This window comes from Anarrhichthys ocellatus, unplaced genomic scaffold (genome assembly GCF_004355925.1).
Source record: "Anarrhichthys ocellatus isolate YVR2014 unplaced genomic scaffold, GSC_Weel_1.0 scaffold12, whole genome shotgun sequence".
Classification (NCBI taxonomy): Eukaryota; Metazoa; Chordata; class Actinopteri; order Perciformes; family Anarhichadidae; genus Anarrhichthys; species Anarrhichthys ocellatus.
In genome coordinates this window covers 4,863,050-4,881,015 of record NW_022280042.1, presented here as the reverse complement: position 1 = coordinate 4,881,015, position 17,966 = coordinate 4,863,050, and the positions used below count along the sequence as shown (strand labels likewise).

General features: G+C 46.1%; 1 protein-coding gene across 1 annotated transcript; it reads right to left on the bottom strand.

The window, feature by feature from the left end:
• Nucleotides 1–231: 231 nt before the first annotated feature.
• obsl1a (obscurin like cytoskeletal adaptor 1a) lies at nucleotides 232–11,816 on the bottom strand. Its single transcript, XM_031851694.1, has 25 exons — nucleotides 11,436–11,816; nucleotides 9,286–10,539; nucleotides 8,589–8,858; nucleotides 8,231–8,491; nucleotides 7,808–8,113; nucleotides 7,365–7,631; nucleotides 7,001–7,276; nucleotides 6,645–6,759; nucleotides 6,316–6,476; nucleotides 5,884–6,156; nucleotides 5,514–5,789; nucleotides 5,139–5,414; nucleotides 4,765–5,040; nucleotides 4,395–4,670; nucleotides 4,041–4,310; nucleotides 3,681–3,947; nucleotides 3,332–3,601; nucleotides 2,967–3,233; nucleotides 2,566–2,832; nucleotides 2,376–2,488; nucleotides 2,134–2,287; nucleotides 1,844–2,005; nucleotides 1,647–1,751; nucleotides 1,282–1,548; nucleotides 232–1,079 (listed from the first exon to the last, which is right to left on the bottom strand). The coding sequence occupies exons 2-25, from the start codon at nucleotides 10,451–10,453 to the stop codon at nucleotides 802–804; spliced, it is 6,621 nt and encodes a 2,206-aa protein (XP_031707554.1). The 5' UTR covers nucleotides 10,454–10,539; nucleotides 11,436–11,816; the 3' UTR covers nucleotides 232–801.
• Between the last annotated feature and the right edge of the window lie 6,150 nt (nucleotides 11,817–17,966).

Sequence of the window (17,966 nt, the reverse complement as noted above, 5' to 3'; positions counted from 1 at the left end):
GGCCACCAGGGGGCAGCATAGGCCGTGAACACGATATCGTCTGCTCTAATTACCGTTAATTAGCCACCAGGTGGCTAACAGGTGCCTACGAGCCGCAGCCAGCAAACACGGAGCAACATGTGGAGTCGTGCATCTGGACACCTGATAAATGTACGTCCAATATCATCAAATACACCGATTATAGATCATATTTATTGCATATTTCAATTACTGTTCCTATAGTATGCATTTGGTTAATTATTTTTTAGGAGAATTAAGCTTATTGTGCGTCTTAGCTCACACAGCGTAAATTAAATGAGTTTTTAGTAATTTTGGGGGGCATATTTCCTCTCCCTTATCTATTTACCAATTAGATATTAGTAAAACATTATTATTATTTAGATATGGCATTTATGAGTGGTTGAAGCTCAATAATTTAATAATTAACAAATGCAGCTGAATGCAATTTTAACGTTACATTATAATGCAAAAATATCACAGTTTATTTAGCATTGATATGTTTGATGTTACCAAATAGTTTGTGTCTATTCAGAGAACATAAATGACATGTAGTTGATACCATATAATTATTGTTTTATTTTGGGTAATTTTCATCAGAATACAAGAATATAAAGTCAATTAGAAATCAGGCAAATAAATATAGACTACACAGTAAAAAAAGGAATAACTTGGCGTCACTGAATCCCCTCAATTTGAAAGAAAATCAGAACAGGGCTAATGCAGGTTATCCAAACATGACAAATGGATGTTGAAAAGTTTCAGTTTCTTTCTTTGTCTCAGACTCACTTTCTCTCTCTTCCTCTAAGTCTCCGTGACGCTGAGCGTGGCACTGCTCTTGGCCTTGCCTGTGGTGAACTTCACCACCCCGCTCATGTCGGCGCTGGTGTGTTTCAGAGTGAGTTTGTGGACCGTCCCGTGGTTTTCCAGGTGGACAGAGGGGCCGTGCTGAAGGGTCTCCCCGTTCAGAGTCCAAAGAGGGGGCCTGTTTATGGCGACGGACACCTCGCACTGGAAGGATGCAGGCTCAGGCTCGGTTACCTCCACGTCCTCGAGCTCTGTGACCATGACGAGAGCTTGGGCTGCACAGAGGGAAACAAGTGTTATCATGGTAAGGTACAGAAGAGAGAAGTACATTTTACCTTATTATAACACATTAGTATTGCTGCACACCCATCACCCTTAAACATTCTTGGTACATATGTAAGCTGGAGCTGTAAAGGTTGTGCAAAACTACTTAATTCACCTTTAATTTAAAGCTCCTTCGCTCCCAACCCAACGTACCTTCCACCATCAGTTTGGCTTTGGATGTGTGCTCCCCGATCTCGATGCTGTAGGTGTCCTCATCCTCCACAGCCACCTGCTGGATCACCAGTTTGTGGGAGCATCCGTCGGCCAGGATCTCCACCCGATCTGAGGGAACCAGCTCCTCGCTGCCCTTGTACCAGACGGCGCTGGAGCGAGGCGTGGAAACGGTGCATTCGAGGATCACGCGGTGTTTCTCCAGGGCTGTCCGATCTCGCAGGGGTTTTACAATAGAAACAGGGAGTTCTGAAGTAAAAGGAAATGTTTTTAAGATTTAGTATGGAACATTTTCCAGCTGTTAGCATCCTAAAAAAAGGATATGCTCCAGGTAAAAATGGACGTACCTTCTATTTCTAAGGAAGCTGTAGATTCAACATCCTTGGCTACAAAGCGGATCTCCCCAGCATCCTCAGCATCGACGTTACACATCAGTAGGAAGTGTTTGGTCCCTGAAGGAGAACAACAGACTTGTAGAATCTACATTGAAGCGGTTAACAGAATCATTCAGTCCCATCAATAATCAACACCCTCCTTTTCTGACCTTCAGTGCGGATCTTGATGGCGCCAGTGGGCCGGATCTTGTGGCCGTCTTTGTACCACTCCCCAGGAACGTTCTCCAGAGAAACCTCACACATGAAGACGGCGTTCTGGTCCTCCTGAATGTAAAGGTCCTCCAGGTTGTGCACTATCTCCAATTTATGCTCTGGGAGGTTAGTAAAGAGATTTAGATCAGCAAAAACATAACGAGCATCTTTCTCATTGCAAAGTGTTTGCACACACAACGTATAACTTAGAGTTAACGTGATGTGTGTTGTAGCAGCAGATACTTACCATAAACCTCCAGTGAACAGGAAGTGTTGATATCCCCTGTGTCACATGTGTAGGTACCAGAGTCCGCCCGGCAGCACTGCATGATCTGACAGAACCGCTTGCGGCCCATGGAGTAGATCCGACAGTTCTGCCCCGGCTTCAGCTCCGTCCCGTTCTGATTGGCGGAAGCAAAGGAACAGAGGTATTTCTCACACCCTGCAATTTTCTACAGTGAGCCAAAACATAGTCAAGGCTTGTTTTACCTTTTGCCATTTGACTTCGATGTTCTGTCTGGAGAATTCACACTCCAGAGTGGTTGGAAATTCCTCCTCCACACGGACGTCGGCTAGCGTCCTCAGGATAGACACCGGAGTCTCTGTCGGTTTAACAAATCCAATAAATGAATCAAAGGCGACCAACACTTATTTAGGGAGTCCACAGGCCTGTATTTACCTTTGACAGTGAGCCTGGCAGCGGTGCGCACCCCTTCAGCGGAGAAGACGATGGTGCCCGTGTCCTCGAGGGTGAGGTTGGACAGGGTGAGGCCGTGGACCAGCCCGTTGGTGCTCACCCGCCACTGGTTGTTCGGTTTCACCCGGATGCCGTCCTTCTGCCAGATTCCCTCCACATCCGTGTGGGAGAGCTCCACCTCGAAGGAGGCGGTCTCACGTTCAACGGTTTCTTGGTCAGTCAGGCCTTTACGGATGGAGATTTTACGAGCTGGATTGTAGGAGATGAGGGAGAGGAATGTTATATAAATGATATCCATACATTATAAAATTAACCCTAACCCTGCTTATTATAATTTTAATTGATAAATCATGAAGGTAATTCATCAAACATCCACATCTTACGTTCTACATTGAGCTTGACCTGCGTCCGGTCGTGCAGAGTCTCGCAGCGATAGGTTCCCCGGTCTGACAGAGTCAGGTTTTGGATGATCAGACTGCGTTTACAGCCGTTCTGGGCCAGCGTGTGTCGGGGACCGGGCTGGATGACCACCCCTTGCCTCATCCACTGGACCTCTCCCATCTCAAGGCCGATCTCTGTCTCCAGGGTGGCGTCGCCAAACTCTTCCGCCATGACGGCCTCCATTTTCTTAGTAAACATGACCTGAGCCTCTGAATATAAGGGAGGAGAGACAGAAGTACAAATTACAATGAACTGCTGTCAGTTCTGGTAATACAACCTCTCCTTTCTTTTCATTAAATGGCCTTACCCTGAACTTTGAGGCTGGCTTTGCTGATCTGTCCCTCGGCCTCTGCCGTAATCTTCGAACAGTCCAACATCTGGCATTTCTTGATAACCAAAGTGTGGCACAGGCCGTTCTGATTTGGCCAGAAACGATCACCAAGAGTGATGGCCTCGTTGTCCATGAGCCAGACCAGCTGGACATCCTCAGGGGAAACCACACACTTGAAGGTGGCGTCTTCTCCTTCAAGCACAGTGGTGTTGTGGAGCTCTGTGAGGAACTCCACCACCCGAGGCACTGAAGAGACACAAGAAAGTTCATGAACCTGCTACCTCATGTAAGAAAAGACAGAACATCTGAGCACAGGCATACTTACACTCTACTCTCAGCGCCGCCACGGTCCGGTCATCTCTGGACTCACAGACGTACTCCCCAGCATCCTCTCTGGTTAAACGGTGGAGGGTCAAGCTTCGCTCCAGACCGTCCGCCCGAATGGTGATCCTCCTGCTCGCCACCAACTCCACGCCATTCCTCAGCCACTGGACGTCTGCTTTAGGCTTGCAAACCTCACAGTGAAGGGTCACCATACCGTCAGCGTGAGCCACCGTGTCTCGGAGTGGCCTCACAAACTTGATTCTCATTTCTGTGATACAAAGAAAATCAAAGCTAAAATCGCTTTTCAGTCCAAAATAATTATGTTTTATCATTTTATCGGATGAAAATAGGAGATTTGAACCTTTCACCAGCAAGCTGAAGTGGATCTGGTCCGTGTTGGCATCGCAGGTGTACTCTCCAGCATCAGAGCGCCTCAAAGGCTCGATGGTAAGGGTGCGTTTATGGCCCTCCGTGAGTGCTCGGGAACGTTCGCCTTCCACAGGCGTCCAGTCTTTCATCCAACGCACAAGAGCGCTTTCCTTGGACACGTAGCTCGTCAATGTTACGCTCTCTGCTTCATACCCTGTCACGACAATGTCATCCTCCTTGTTTACGAACGTTACTGCGGGCTCTTCGATGGAAGAGGAAAGAGAGAAAGACATTAGATGATCATATTGATAATCATATCTCCGGAGACATCAGTGTGAGTTTTCACCTTGAATCCTGACAACGCTGATCATCTTCTCGTCCGCAGCATCACACACGTACTTCCCAGAATCTGAGGCCTGGACATTTGAGATGATCATTTTCCTCAGCGTGCCGGAGCTCTCAATGTAGGTCCGGGGGTCACTGGTGAGCAGCTTGTCATTGCAGTACCACTGAACGGGGGCGTTGGCACGGGACACTTCACAGGCCAGGATCAGGTCGTCCCCTGCCACCATCTCCTGGGAGTCAGGGTCATTTGAGTTGCCCAAAATTGTCACTGGAGGCTCTAAGGCAAAGGGGAAAAAGACAGATGATTCATTTGAGGAACAGTTTTAAAACAAAATCATTTAATTCGTAAAAATTCACGAATGTAACTCTACCTTGTACCGTAACCTGGAAGCTGATATTGTCGTCTCCAGCATCCAGGAAGTACTCTCCTGAGTCTCCGAGTTCAGCGTTTAGGATGACCAATGAGCGGAAAGCACCTTCTTCCTCTTCGCAGAACCTTTCATCGCCCCCAACGCGACAGTTACCTTTGTACCATTTGGTGACGGCATCGGCTCTGGAGAGCTCACACTCCAGCACGATCTCATCAGAAATCATGGATTTAAGATGTGTCTTAATCTCTGTCTTTCTCAGGATCTTCACAGGAGGCTCTGATGATGCAGAATTACACATTGACGGTCATTATAACATCATGGTGGTCTTGAAAATTGCATTTTGTTACGGAAAGCGTCTCCAGCGCTGACATTACCTGAAACTTTGACCTGGAAATCAATTTTGTCATCAACAGCGTCACAGGTGTATTTCCCAGAATCCTCTGGGGTGGGACAGTGGATGGTCAGACGATGGACGAGCCCGTCCTCTGTGATGGAGACGTTACTGCTCTCCTCTACTTCTCTGCCATTCAGCCACCACACGACTTCAGCGCTGAACCGGGACACTTCGATCTCCAGCACGATCGGTTCGCCGGGAAAACTCTCCAGTGTGTCCGGCGTGTTTTTGGGACGAGTAAGCGTCACTAGTGGCTCTAAATGAAAAGGAATAAAGTCATTGAAGAGGAAAGAATCATAAAAGATAAAAATACTATTACAAAGTCTTAGATCTGTCCTAATGTGCTCATTCTTACCTGCAATAGTGACCAGGAAGGCCACAGAGTCATTTTCAGTGTCACATACATACTCCCCTGTGTCGTCCACAGTGGTTATGGGTATAATCAGCCGGCGTCGGGCCCCATCCACCTCCAGGATCAAGTTCTGACTCTCCTCGACCTCCAGGCCGTCTCTGTACCACCAGACTGGGGCGTCCGCCTGGGAGATCTCACAGGTGAGCTCCAGCCTCTCGGAGGCCAAATGAGTCAGTTCCAGCTCTGATTCACTGGGGGAAACGATTCTTACCAGCGGCTCTGGTGCAGGAGGACGACAGTTAAACACCTCCACACATTTGTATTAGATGTATGGTACAATCAGAAGTGGGCACTCAGGAAATTTCAGTCTCACCCTTGACACTAAGCTGGAAAAAGACAGAGTCTCCATCTGTTTCACAGACATACTCTCCACCGTCCTCCACCGAGCCGCTGAGGATGGTCAGCCTCCTGTAAGGACCCTCACATATCAGCTGGATGTTGTCCCCTTCCTCCACCTCCTGGCCTTCCTTCAACCACCGCACCTTCCCAATGGAACGAGACAACTCGCACTGCAGGTGGATCTCCTCTGAGATATAGCTCTCCATCACAATATCATCCTTAGGTTCCACAATCATCACTGGAGGCTCTGTGTTTGTCGTTAGAGGAAGCACAGTAACGGCAAATCACATATCTAATGTGGCTTAAGTCTGTGTAAAAAGGCATTAAGAGAGATGTTCTGCACTTGCACTAGCAAATCAATGTGTCTTGAAACGCTACTCAACAGATGTCAGACGGGTATCTATACCTCTGACATTGACGGTGAACTCCATGCTATTGTTTCCTGCCTGGCAAGTGTAGCTGCCAGCATCTGAGGTGTCAGCAGAGCGGATGATCAGCCTCCTCAGGCTTCCCTCTGCCTGCAGCGTGATGTTGTCAGTGGGCTGGATCTCACAGCCGTCCTTATACCTGAGACACACCGAATCACACATGGGGTTTCAAATAATAAACTGGATAATTTAAAGCTGACTATCAAAGTATAGATACATTTATGTGATCAAAGATAAAAAATAGAAGCCTCAGTGGATCATTTTCAATTAAATTTTTCTGACAGGAATTAGCTCCTCGTCGTCTTACCACACAACTTCGGCATCGTCTGTGGAGACATGGCAGAGCAGCACCACGGGGTCCAGCTCCATGCCGCTCTTATGGAGCTCCTCCTCTGAGACCGGCTTGAACTCCACCGCGCGACCTGAAAAACAACAGGAGGAGCGAGGGACGGATCAACAGCTGACAAGGTACCGGAGATGCCGCCTTAAAATGAGAAATAATCAAACTACAATTTGGTTAAACCAAAGATTAACTAGAGCCGAAGGTCACAATAACATTTCTAAAGATAAAAAAGCTCTTAATTCATAATAAAAACTATGAATGAGTACAGAGTACTTGTATAATAAGACCTGATATTTATCAACTTTTCAAAAACCTTTTACCTGCAACGTCCACGTTGAATTTGATGACATCTCCTGAACTTTCACATGAATAAACTCCAGAGTGAGATGCATCAGCTGATTGAATCACAATCCTCCTCATGTTCCCATCTGACTGGATGTTGAGGCCATCGGTCACCTGCAGCTCAATGCCATCTTTGAACCAGGTTACTTTAGCGAGGGGGTGGGAGACTTCGCAGTAGAGAACAATGGGGTCACTAATGTCCACCCTCTTGTTGCTGTCGAAGTCTGACAGAGGACTGAATTTCATCACCGCAGCTGCAAAGAAATATACACAACAAATGAACTCCAAAGAAATGCATCCATCACATGCTGAATAAAAGGAAAAGCGGATCGCTACACCTACGTTTAACCTCGAGCACAGCTGAATCCCTGACTCCATTGGCTATGAACGTGACTTCTGCTGTGTCCTCTGTTGTGCTAGTTTCACGGATAACCAGTGAGTGCTGTGTTTGGGACTGTTGTATTGAGTATCGTCCGCCGTGCTGCAGTTGAGTGCTGTTCAGAAACCAGGTTCCAACCATCGGGACGGACAATTCGATGGAGAAGGGAGCGTCTTCTCCTTCCACAACCTCACAGCCTTTGAGCCTGCAGCAGATCTTTGGTCCAGGAACTAAGGAAGATGGAAAAATTAGAATCACAAAAAAGTTTTTCATTGCTGTCCATTTTTAAAGCAGTTTCACCTTCCTGGTAGCGATTGATTTCCACTCATTACGATACAAAGTTAGTCTACTTAAAGGCAGTCTGCCATCTAACATGTACAATTCTACTCTGCAGGAAGTTCCTCACCCAGGTGGACAGCTTTGGGAAACTCCACATGGCCGCTTCGCCCATACTTATTGATGCAACAGACACGGAACCGGTAGTCGCCTTCGCACGGCACGCTGTCGCTGGTGATCTCGGCTGAGGTGGTGTCGTCTGAGGTGAAACACTTCTGCCACTCTTGGGAGCCCACTTCCTGTCTCTCCACGACAAAGATGGATCGGGTGGAGGTCTGGCTGTTGGGGGCAGGAACCCAGGTGAGCAGGGTGCTGTTGGGTCGGTCCACATCCATTTTCACTTCCACAGGGCAGATAGGAGGGCAATGTCTTGTGGCTAAAAGTGGGAAAAGACAAAGAATATGAGTATGAAAATCAGCAGAATAAGTGTTACAATTTAAAGAACTGGAAAACAGTTAAAACAAACATGTACGTTAGCGTTTCCTTAATGTACCTTTGACTTTGAGACGCGATGAGGTCTTGGAACTTCCTGCGACAAAGGTGACTACCCCCGAGTCTTGATAGGCCACGTTGACAAAAACCAGAATGTGAGTTTTGCCGAAAGACTTGAGGATCGTGTGATGAGACTCGTGCAGCTTCAAACCGTCTTTGAACCAGTGGATCTCCATGTCGTCGCTGTCCACCTCCACACAGAACGTCGCGTTCTCACCCTCCAGGACCTCCAACTTCCGCTGAAGTTTACGAACAATAGTCCCTGAAAGTAGAAAATGATTTTATTTACGCTCATTTGTATTGTGCAACAATTTTCTTTTGCTAAAAATGTAAAGTGTTACCCTGTCAGTACAACATACCTTTAACTGACAGCTCTGCAATGCTCTTTGCTCCATCTGGCATCTCGCAGAGATACACTCCATCGTCGTCCGTCCCAACATCATGGACGGTCAGTGTCCGTGTGGCTCCTTTCTGCTCCATCCCGTATTTACTGCTGGGCATCAGCCGCTGGTCCTCCAGGTACCAGGCAGATGGGAGCGATTCATCGGGCACCTCACACTCCAGCACGGCGACGTCCCTCTCCCTCACCTCTACATCTTTTAATGGACGCCTGAAGCGCACCGCTGGGCCTGAAGAACAACGGAAACGGGTAAGTGTAGATGTGTTAATTTAAGAATAGTGGATGATTTGCAGATTAAGGATAGTTGTAGTAATAGTACCACCACTCAATACTTTGTAAGCCGTGCTCCATTGCTGTAATGCCACTCTATATTATCTGTACATTAAGGGACTGAAATGTTGACCCCAAGACGAAACTGACACTTAATGACAGGGGCAGCTGGCACAGTGCAGGACTGAACATATGAAAAGGCATCTGACCCTGACAATTATGTGCCCGTTATGAAGGGATTAGGACAAAATAGTTAGCCACTTTAAAGGGCGATGCCATGCATTTCAACAATGCACACAAGCAATTAGCGCGCACAAGCGCAGCTTGAGGTTGGATGCATCAGTGACACAACGATTCTGCAGGAAAAGCAGAAAGCTGTCTCCTACCTTTGACGGACAGGTGAACAGCACTGAGGGTGTTTCCAAGAGCGTTTGATGCTGCACACACATACAGTCCCGTATCTTGCACTTTACAGTACAGAACCTTCAGCGTGTAGTAACCCTCTCGGTCCTCAAATATCAGATGACGTCTCCCGGGTTCTAGGGGAACCCCGTCTTTCTTCCAAATGATCTCTGGCTTGGGCTTCCCTGTCACAAAGCAGCGGAACTTGGCGTGCTTCCCCTCGGCCACTGCAAACTTCTTGGCTTTAGAGGCTCTGACAGGCGGCTCCTCTATGACCCTCAACAAACTGAGCCTCCCGCCCCTGTGCTTCAGCGACCACTGACTGTTAGCGTGACCGTTTGAGGACATTTTACCCTCCTCTCGTTCCGGTACGGGCTCGACAAGAAGGACGGCGCCAGCCAAGGCCTGGCCGTGGCTGTTGACGGCCCTGCAGGTGTAGACACCTTTGTCTGGCATGCGCGTCCTGTAGATCTTGAGCTGGAACCAGCCGCCATCTTGATTGCTGACGCTGAAGTGTGCACTCTCGAAGATGTCACTGAGCTTCTTCCCGTCTTTCTCCCACGTCACCTCAGGCAGAGTGCCCCAGATTTTGCAGGAGAAGGCAGCATCTTCTCCCCGATCCACGCGCAAAGAGAGGGGCTTGATGAGGAATCGAGGTTTGTCATCAGACACTAAATCAACCTCCTCTCGTTTTTCACTTAACTTCAGCTCCTCTCCATTTTCTTTCTTGTGTTCACCATTTTCCCCTGTGCAGTAGCCATTCTGGTGTCCTTCAAATTCTCCATTTTCTCTCAGTGGTTGCTGCATACCATTGACTCCTAATTGCGTTTGCCCCCCTTCCTGTGGCTGGGCCTCTCCTTCCACTTTGAGTGAGGCTGCAGCATAAGTTTCACCTATGCTATTTTTGGCCTTGCAAATGTACTGGCCAGCATCCTGCAGAGTTACTCCAGTAATGGTCAGCAGGTACGCTTTTCCATCCTCGGAGAGCTTGCAGTGTCCATCAGACACAATCTGGATGTTTTTACGCTCCCAGATCACATCGGGACGAGGGTCCCCACCAATTTGGCACCTCAGTGTGGTGTCTGAGCCACAATGTGCCACCACAGGGCGTGGGTAGCCCAAAACACGAGGAGCACCTCCAAAAATATCCATGACGAAGTCACCCTCTCTGTGGTTTGAATGAGTTTCTTTTGTTGCGGGATCGCCTCAGTAAGAGCCTCTTATCTCTGGTGAAGGAGCTGTAAGATAAAGATGATGCATATTTTATTAGGCGTTCGACTTTAATGGCAGCTCACACCCAAAGTCACGATCTAAACACTAGTGACACATTGGCCTGTTTACACCTGACCTCAAATGGGAGATATTTTATGGGCAGGAATCGGATCGAGATGATTCGATGCAGGAGTGTTCTACAATGTTTCATATAACATACATTGTACAAGTCATGAAGGCTTAGCTGAACATGTTCAGTGAGGTGTTTATCACATGCTTGGTGGTTTAGTAAAGTAGGTTCTGAGCAATCGTAAACCGCTCTTGGTCGTCTCTCAGCTGGTGCTGTAACTCACTGAAGAGTGTATTTATAAAGTAGTCTGTCCAAAAAAAGACCAGAGACTGTGTGCCACATAGCAGGTAAACTGAACAGTCTGCAGCCACTAAAGAAGACAAAACTGACTAGCTGATGTATGTATGGAGCATGAATGCCAGCTGTATCCTTCCTGATGGATTGTCTTTGTCTCGTTGCATTGTTGCTATTTTGAATAAGTCATTGGCTTCTTTAAGCTAACTTCCTCTTTCCTGACAGCTTATGGTTTGATCCTGAAGCAGCCAGTGGAGAACGTCATCTCTCTCATGTGGCTCATTTCTTTCCCTCTTGTTGTCACCATCTTTCTTTTGGCATAAACCGTCCCGGCCCCATGACGCACCGCACTCACATCTGATGCGTGTCCTCTGCACAGCATGGATCATGTAGTTACGCTCGTGTCTTGGCTGGAAAATAGCTCTCCGGGTAGCATGTCGGCTATTTCTAAAGTGTTATGATCAGTGAACACACGAAAGAGGCTCAGCTACTCATTGAGCATTGTGTTGGCACATGGGTAGAAATCATTCTTCTTAAGCAGTCACATGATAAACTTACCGCGATATGAGTCACTGTCTTTAAAGCATTCTGTCACGGATGTGAGGTTTATGTCCTCAAAACGTTCATTGATGTCCCTTCAATTTGAGTGGTAGAGTTGGCAGATATTCTGTTGCTCCGTGAGTCTCCTCAGCTCTGGTTCTTTGTCTCTCTGCTTTGTTGTTTGTAGATTCTGGCTCACATTTGGCAAACCTCCTCTTCGCTGAGAGTCATAGCAAGTGAGAAAAAGTCAATCCTCCGTTCACACTTGGCGGCCCATATTCGCAGGTACCAGGTCTTGGTTGCGTCCCCTCGGTTTGGCGTGAGGTTGCAGGTGGCAGAGAGGGAAATGGCCACAGCGTTTCACCCGAGCGCCTGGTTTATGCGTCAGCTCTGATAGTGTCATTGTCCAACGGCTAAAGAGTGAGAGAGAGAGTTGGAATGGGGGGGTGTGGGGGGGGGCGGCGGCATTAAATGCTTTCGCAGCTGCTGCCACCACCTAAAAATACCAGCAGCTTCAATGACAGAGGTCCAGATAAAGTTAGGCCCCCCCATTCACAGACCGTGGCTCACTAAAGATAGAGGGGAGGCCGAGCTCTGCTGTGGATCACCCAGCTCCACAGACATGCAGAGTTAAACCTCCGAAGAGAAAGGACACCCCACCTGCTGTAGCTCCTTGAGTCATGAGTCACGCTGACCCATAAATAAGGTCAAACTGGAGTCGCATCAGTATTAGTAAATGATTTATATAGAGCAGTGAGCTATAGAACGGGCAGAAACAACAGTATCTACTAAATGCTTTTAAACTGCGTGACAAAGAAAACGGTGTAGGCTGAGGCTGTTCTCAGTGATGTATGGGACACTGATAAGGAAATGCATGTATTACTTTAATTGTTGTGTATGTGTAACGATGTATACGAGATGAAGGATCGATGGACAAGTCTTGTAAAACATAGTTTTGTATTTTCAAGTATTTAACAACGGTATCCCACCGTGGCAGATTTGAATGCTGTGTTGACACGCGTCGCCTGCATTCTCAGACAATAGCTCTCGAAGCTATCTCTTCAAGTGGAGCATTTCGGACCCCCAAAGCCACTGACACACACTGCAAAGTGTCGTCAGAGCTATGTGACCTTCTCTGTAGGTCACATAGCTTTAATCCCTTTGTGACAGTTGCTTGGCAAACACAGATGTTCTCTAAAACTTCCTGGAACAGATATTGAGTCATTTTAAAGGCAAAGGAAACACATAACCGCCGCTAACAAGCATGTGTCAGTGAACAGGTTGCTAAATGGATATCAGAGTCATTTGGAGGACTCACGCCACACTAGTGGCTCCATTTAAGGCTGCTGGTACTGTGACATTCTCCTCCATGCTGTCATCCCTGCAGCTGTTAGGTACAATGATACCAGGAATCTGAGATTGGGTTTCAATATCAAAAGCCGAAGAGGACTGTCGGAGTATGCAGGCTTCTTAGCAGGATCTATCAGCCCGGACACAGACTTACATGTGTACAGGTGTACCTGTCTTACACAATATGGTCCACTAGATGGAGCTATAGATTTATTTAACGTGGACGAATAACTCGACCTGAGACAACATGAAATCAAGGTACAATCTGCAGGATTGTAAGGAAATAGATTAAGGAGGTTTCACTTTTTGAGACGGACAGCTTTGTCCTCTGACCTCCTTCATTGAGGACGGCAGGAGAATTTTCATCAGCAATAAATGAAGCATCGTATTATTGACATATAATCGCTCATATTGAAGACATATTGTGAACTCTTCAGTGTGACCATATCTTGAAAAAGTTTTAAAGGCAATTTAATTTAAAAATATAAAGAAATGTCCTTTGTCAGTTGTTTGACGTCAGAAGAATTCTCTTATGGAGGAGCTGAAACCTTTCGTTGCATAAAACCAGAGCAGAAAACAGTGAGCGGATTCTGTTTTTCGCTTCTTGTCATTGTGATCTTATCAAATGGGAAAAGTCTGGACTTTTTTTGATTCATGACCCCAGAGAGCAGAGGAAGCGTGTTAAAGTGCACGTACACATCCCTCCATCCCAAACTTGATCACTGAGTGAATGTATACTGGGGAGAAGGGGGGGGGGGGGTTGAGAGGTGGTTGAGAGGTGGTCGATGACGTGCAGAGAGGAAAAAGACAGATCAAACATTTCTGTCAGGTGACCTCTGACATTTTGGCTCCTCCTCCTTCTTCCTGCAACCTGCAAGCATGCTGGGAGAAACAACAAGGGATTCTGGGAAAGACAGGAGGAGGGCTTTCCTTAAATATAAACAACATCTGTGTGTATGTGTGCGAGGCAGATAGAGGAGCGCATGTCTTTTTTTTATTATTATAGAATAATTTTAGCTCTGATTTTACATTTGACCCAGATTGAACTGCAGTGCAAGCAGCAATGATTGGGTCTCAGGGAGCCACAGACAGTCACATTGTTGGATTTAGTGTTTTCATATACAGTATATATTTCAGTAAGAAAAATACAGCGATAATACAGGCTGAGCAGCCTTTCTCCTCTAACCCTAACCCTTGTCATGGAGATCAAACATGTGACGTTCAGGTTACAGGACCTCCACCTCTAGCCAGCACTTCTGGTTTTCCCGTCTCCGACTGCCAGCCTGCGTCGGTCAAAATGTTCCATTCCCATGATTTGGGCTGCGATGGCAGAGCAACAGAATTTTAAATTCCGATTTATTCCCTTGTTTACGTTTAATGAAGAGTCGCTCTTGATGACTGAGCTCACAGTGCAGAGGTTAAGATCTCAGAGCCGCCCCAGCGTTTCCTCTCAAGCTCTCAACAGTTTGTTTTGTGTGTCAACTCAGACCCGTATTTTGTGTTCTGCTGCGTAAAGCTGATAGACTCCGATCTGGGGATTTGGCCTTTAACTCAGCTCCATATTTTATTTGTTTTAATAATGACAGTCAGATGTTACGTTGGATAAATATTGCATTACTTTTCATGATCAGAAGCAGATGTGGAGCAACATCATGGAAAAAAGGGCTCCCTGATGAGAGAACACAGCAGATAGAGGACGGAGGAGTACTGCACTGTCTCTTCTCTTAACACTTTGAAGAAGTGTGGATCGATCAATTCTCAAGTTTACAAAATACCTTTTTGTGTTTTTGTATCATGATCGCAGCGATCAAATGCAACCAAAATGTCTTCTTTTCTCTTCTTAACTAGAAGTGCTCGTCCCTCGAGATAAATGTGGAGACGCACTCAGGTGTGAACTGATCACCCAGGATGCATGGAGATGCCAGATGTAAACAGGGCCTAAGACTTTATTCTAGTAGATCTCTCTATCTTATACATGCCTCAAAGTAAAACACTTGATACCATAATGAAATGCATATATACACTCCATACCTTGTGCTTTGTTTAGCCTTGTACGTACATTGATTACGTCACTAATCCAAAACTGATTACATCATTTGAACCGCTGATCTATAAGTCCTGCATCGAACATTGTAAATTAAAACCAAACTAACGGCATTGCGTTAATCTTACCATCTGCATGTCGCACCACATTTCACATCGCTGTAAATAGTTGCAGTTGACCGATGACAATTGTCGCGCCGGTCAATAATGTGACGTGTTGTTCCTGGAGGTCAGCTGCCCTGAATGCTGGCAGAGATGAGATTTACAGCAAACTGACGTTCGCACTCAAGCAGAGTCACGTAGCGTACAAAGGTCTGTAGTGATCGCACACTCAGAGGGACGTTGTGACAGATGTGAGGGGAGCAATAGATGCCGCCACATCGCTGGACCGCCGGTGGCAACCATCTGCTGTACACGCCGACCCTGTACTTCAGATGGTCTGTCTCCTCTGACTCTTTCGCGCTCTCACTTCCTCCCTCGCTTCTGTTCCCGCTTTGTCTCACGTTGTCCTTCGAGCAGAAGCATACAATATGTGTCTAAATATAGCAGTTTCATCAATCAGAATGAACTGCGACTGTGGTGTAGTTCTTTTACAGCTGAATGTTAGTGTTGAGCTGTAAAAGAACTACACCACAGTCGCATTAGAGTATAAACAGCAAGGCTGTAAAGGTGGACTCGTGTTCTTGTGATGGTAGTCTCATTTCGCCCACTTGTTAGCAACTGTAAAATCTTAGAAATTCACCAGACAAAAGGTTAAAATCTCTTGATCTAACCAAAAACTCATTGACTTCACGATGAGGGAACAGGAAGTGCAAAAATGCTGACTCGTTTGTGAGTTTTAGGACTGATTCCTGCAGCGCTATATAGACGAGGGTTATTTAAGGCACACATCCGGATGGCGCTGCTGCTGTTGCCATGGCAATTGATTTGTGTGTGTGTGTCCGTGTCCCCTCCACACAAACCCTTTACTTTCCTATCTCGGAGAGAGAAAAGTGATTCACATGTACGCCTCACAGATTCACTTGTTGCTGTTTGTCGTCCTTTCCACCACGTTGTGTTGCTTTTTGCCCGTTTCTCACATTCAGGTTGCCAGCTCGTGTTAGCCACATGAACACATGAAGATTCGTGAACATCGGTACTGCTGCATTATACATCGGGTATCCTTGCTGACAGTCAGATGATTCACTGAAGCTGTCACTCCAATTCTGTAGTGCTGATCCCAAGACAAACTGAGGCCAAACACATTAGATGCATCTGATTAATCGGGAATTTTTACATATGAATCAAAGTAAAAGGACTCAGTGTGTCAGGGTATAGACAAGTCAATGAAGTTAATAGATTATTCTAACCGATATGTTGTAATAAAGTCTTGTCAGTGGTGGAGATCCAGATCTGGGCTTTCTGCCATCAGATGATGATGATGATGATACAGATCCTGTGAGTATGCATGCATGTAATGTGCAGTATGGATGGTGGTCATTAGTTGTGGAATCTCATTATATCAGAGGACCATTTTTATAAATTATTTTGGATCATTTTTATATTTTTTTGAACTATATCTTTACCTCCTTTATGCAAATCCCCTCCTCGCTGTTTCATTATAGACTGAGTTGGCCCACGTCTTGCAGCTCCGATGAGGAGAGATAATGAACTCTGGTTAGTCCATGGCGATGGGACACACACACACACACACGTACACGTGTGTCTAACTATAATGACACATGGCATTGTCATCATTATTGCACTGAGCAACATTCACACAAATACACATGCAATCTACCTGTCAGTGTCCATTTAGTAGAAAAAAAAGAATAGAGGCAAAGAAAGTGTGTGCGTGTGTCGGGAGACAGGACTGATGATAGTTCTCTTTCCTCATTAGACGGTTTCTAAAAACATCTTTCTCCACTCCCGCTGTCTGATTTCCATGGTTACCTTTACACCTGTCACGTGCAGACACACTCCATCTCTAAATAGCAATTTTGCGATGGCAGTCTGTCAGAAAAGCTCAACGGTTGACGATTTCCTCCCGCAGCAGCAGCAGCTTCTTCTCTGACTTTCAAAAACATTGGGATAGACAAACAATATGACTTTGTGTGTATGTATAGCAGCTGTAATTGACAAAAGACCAGAATGCAGTGCAGTTACAAGCGACGTTTCAGGGATATCAGTATTGCGACTACAATAAAAAGTACTGCTCATTATCTTTTGTGTGTATTACAGCGCGGGTGAGATGTATCATAGGTTGTGCTTCAATCAATCAGATGAAATAAAGTAGAATGTTTCTTTGTTGATTTGAAAGGATGAATGGCTGGTAGCAGAGAGGGATGAATGAATGACGGCATGAATGAGACTGAATGGAGTACTCTCCCTGATTGACCTTCCACTAAGCTCCATTAAATATCTTAAACCCACATTACCAGCAGATGACACCAGGCACAAAATCCATCTTTTAAGTTTTCTAAATGAAGTGCATGGGATTACATTTATTTGTGTTTTCTACTAATTCATGTGCACTCCTAATATGTCCCACCACCGTTCTACTTACCCTTCATAATCACGTTTGGACCCTCTAATTCAAATCATATGCTAATATAATCCCAAATGTGTTCATATTGACTGTTGGTGCTATTAAACCACGTACACAGTTTACACATGTACACAGTTATCTGAAGTTAGGAGTGTTTGCTGCTCATCAGAATGTTCTCACATGAGGCCCAACCTATTTGTTATGCGTTTATGAGTGAGGGGATACGTCAGACTTCTATATGTCCTGCTAGTTTACAAGCTGTAGTGCATCTCTTTGGCTCCAAGGTTCATGGAGCGTTTAGTGCGCACACCTCCAACTACACGATGATTAGATTGTTACACAACAGTCCGCACGTGCACGCTATGTTAAACTGGTAGCTTGGTGATTCATTGCACACATGGATAACTAAATGGCAGAAAGTCAGAGCCGGGAATGAAGTGTTATGTAACACGCGCACGCAATCGAGATCGAGTGTGTGTGTGTGTGTGTGTGTGTGTGTGTGTGTGTGTGTTCGCGTGAGTGCGTCTAACTCTGACTGGCAGATTGCTTGCAGTGGAATGTCAGCTGCCCACACCATACGACGTGTGTGTGTGTGTGTGTGTGTGTGTGTGTGTGTGTGTGTGTGTGTG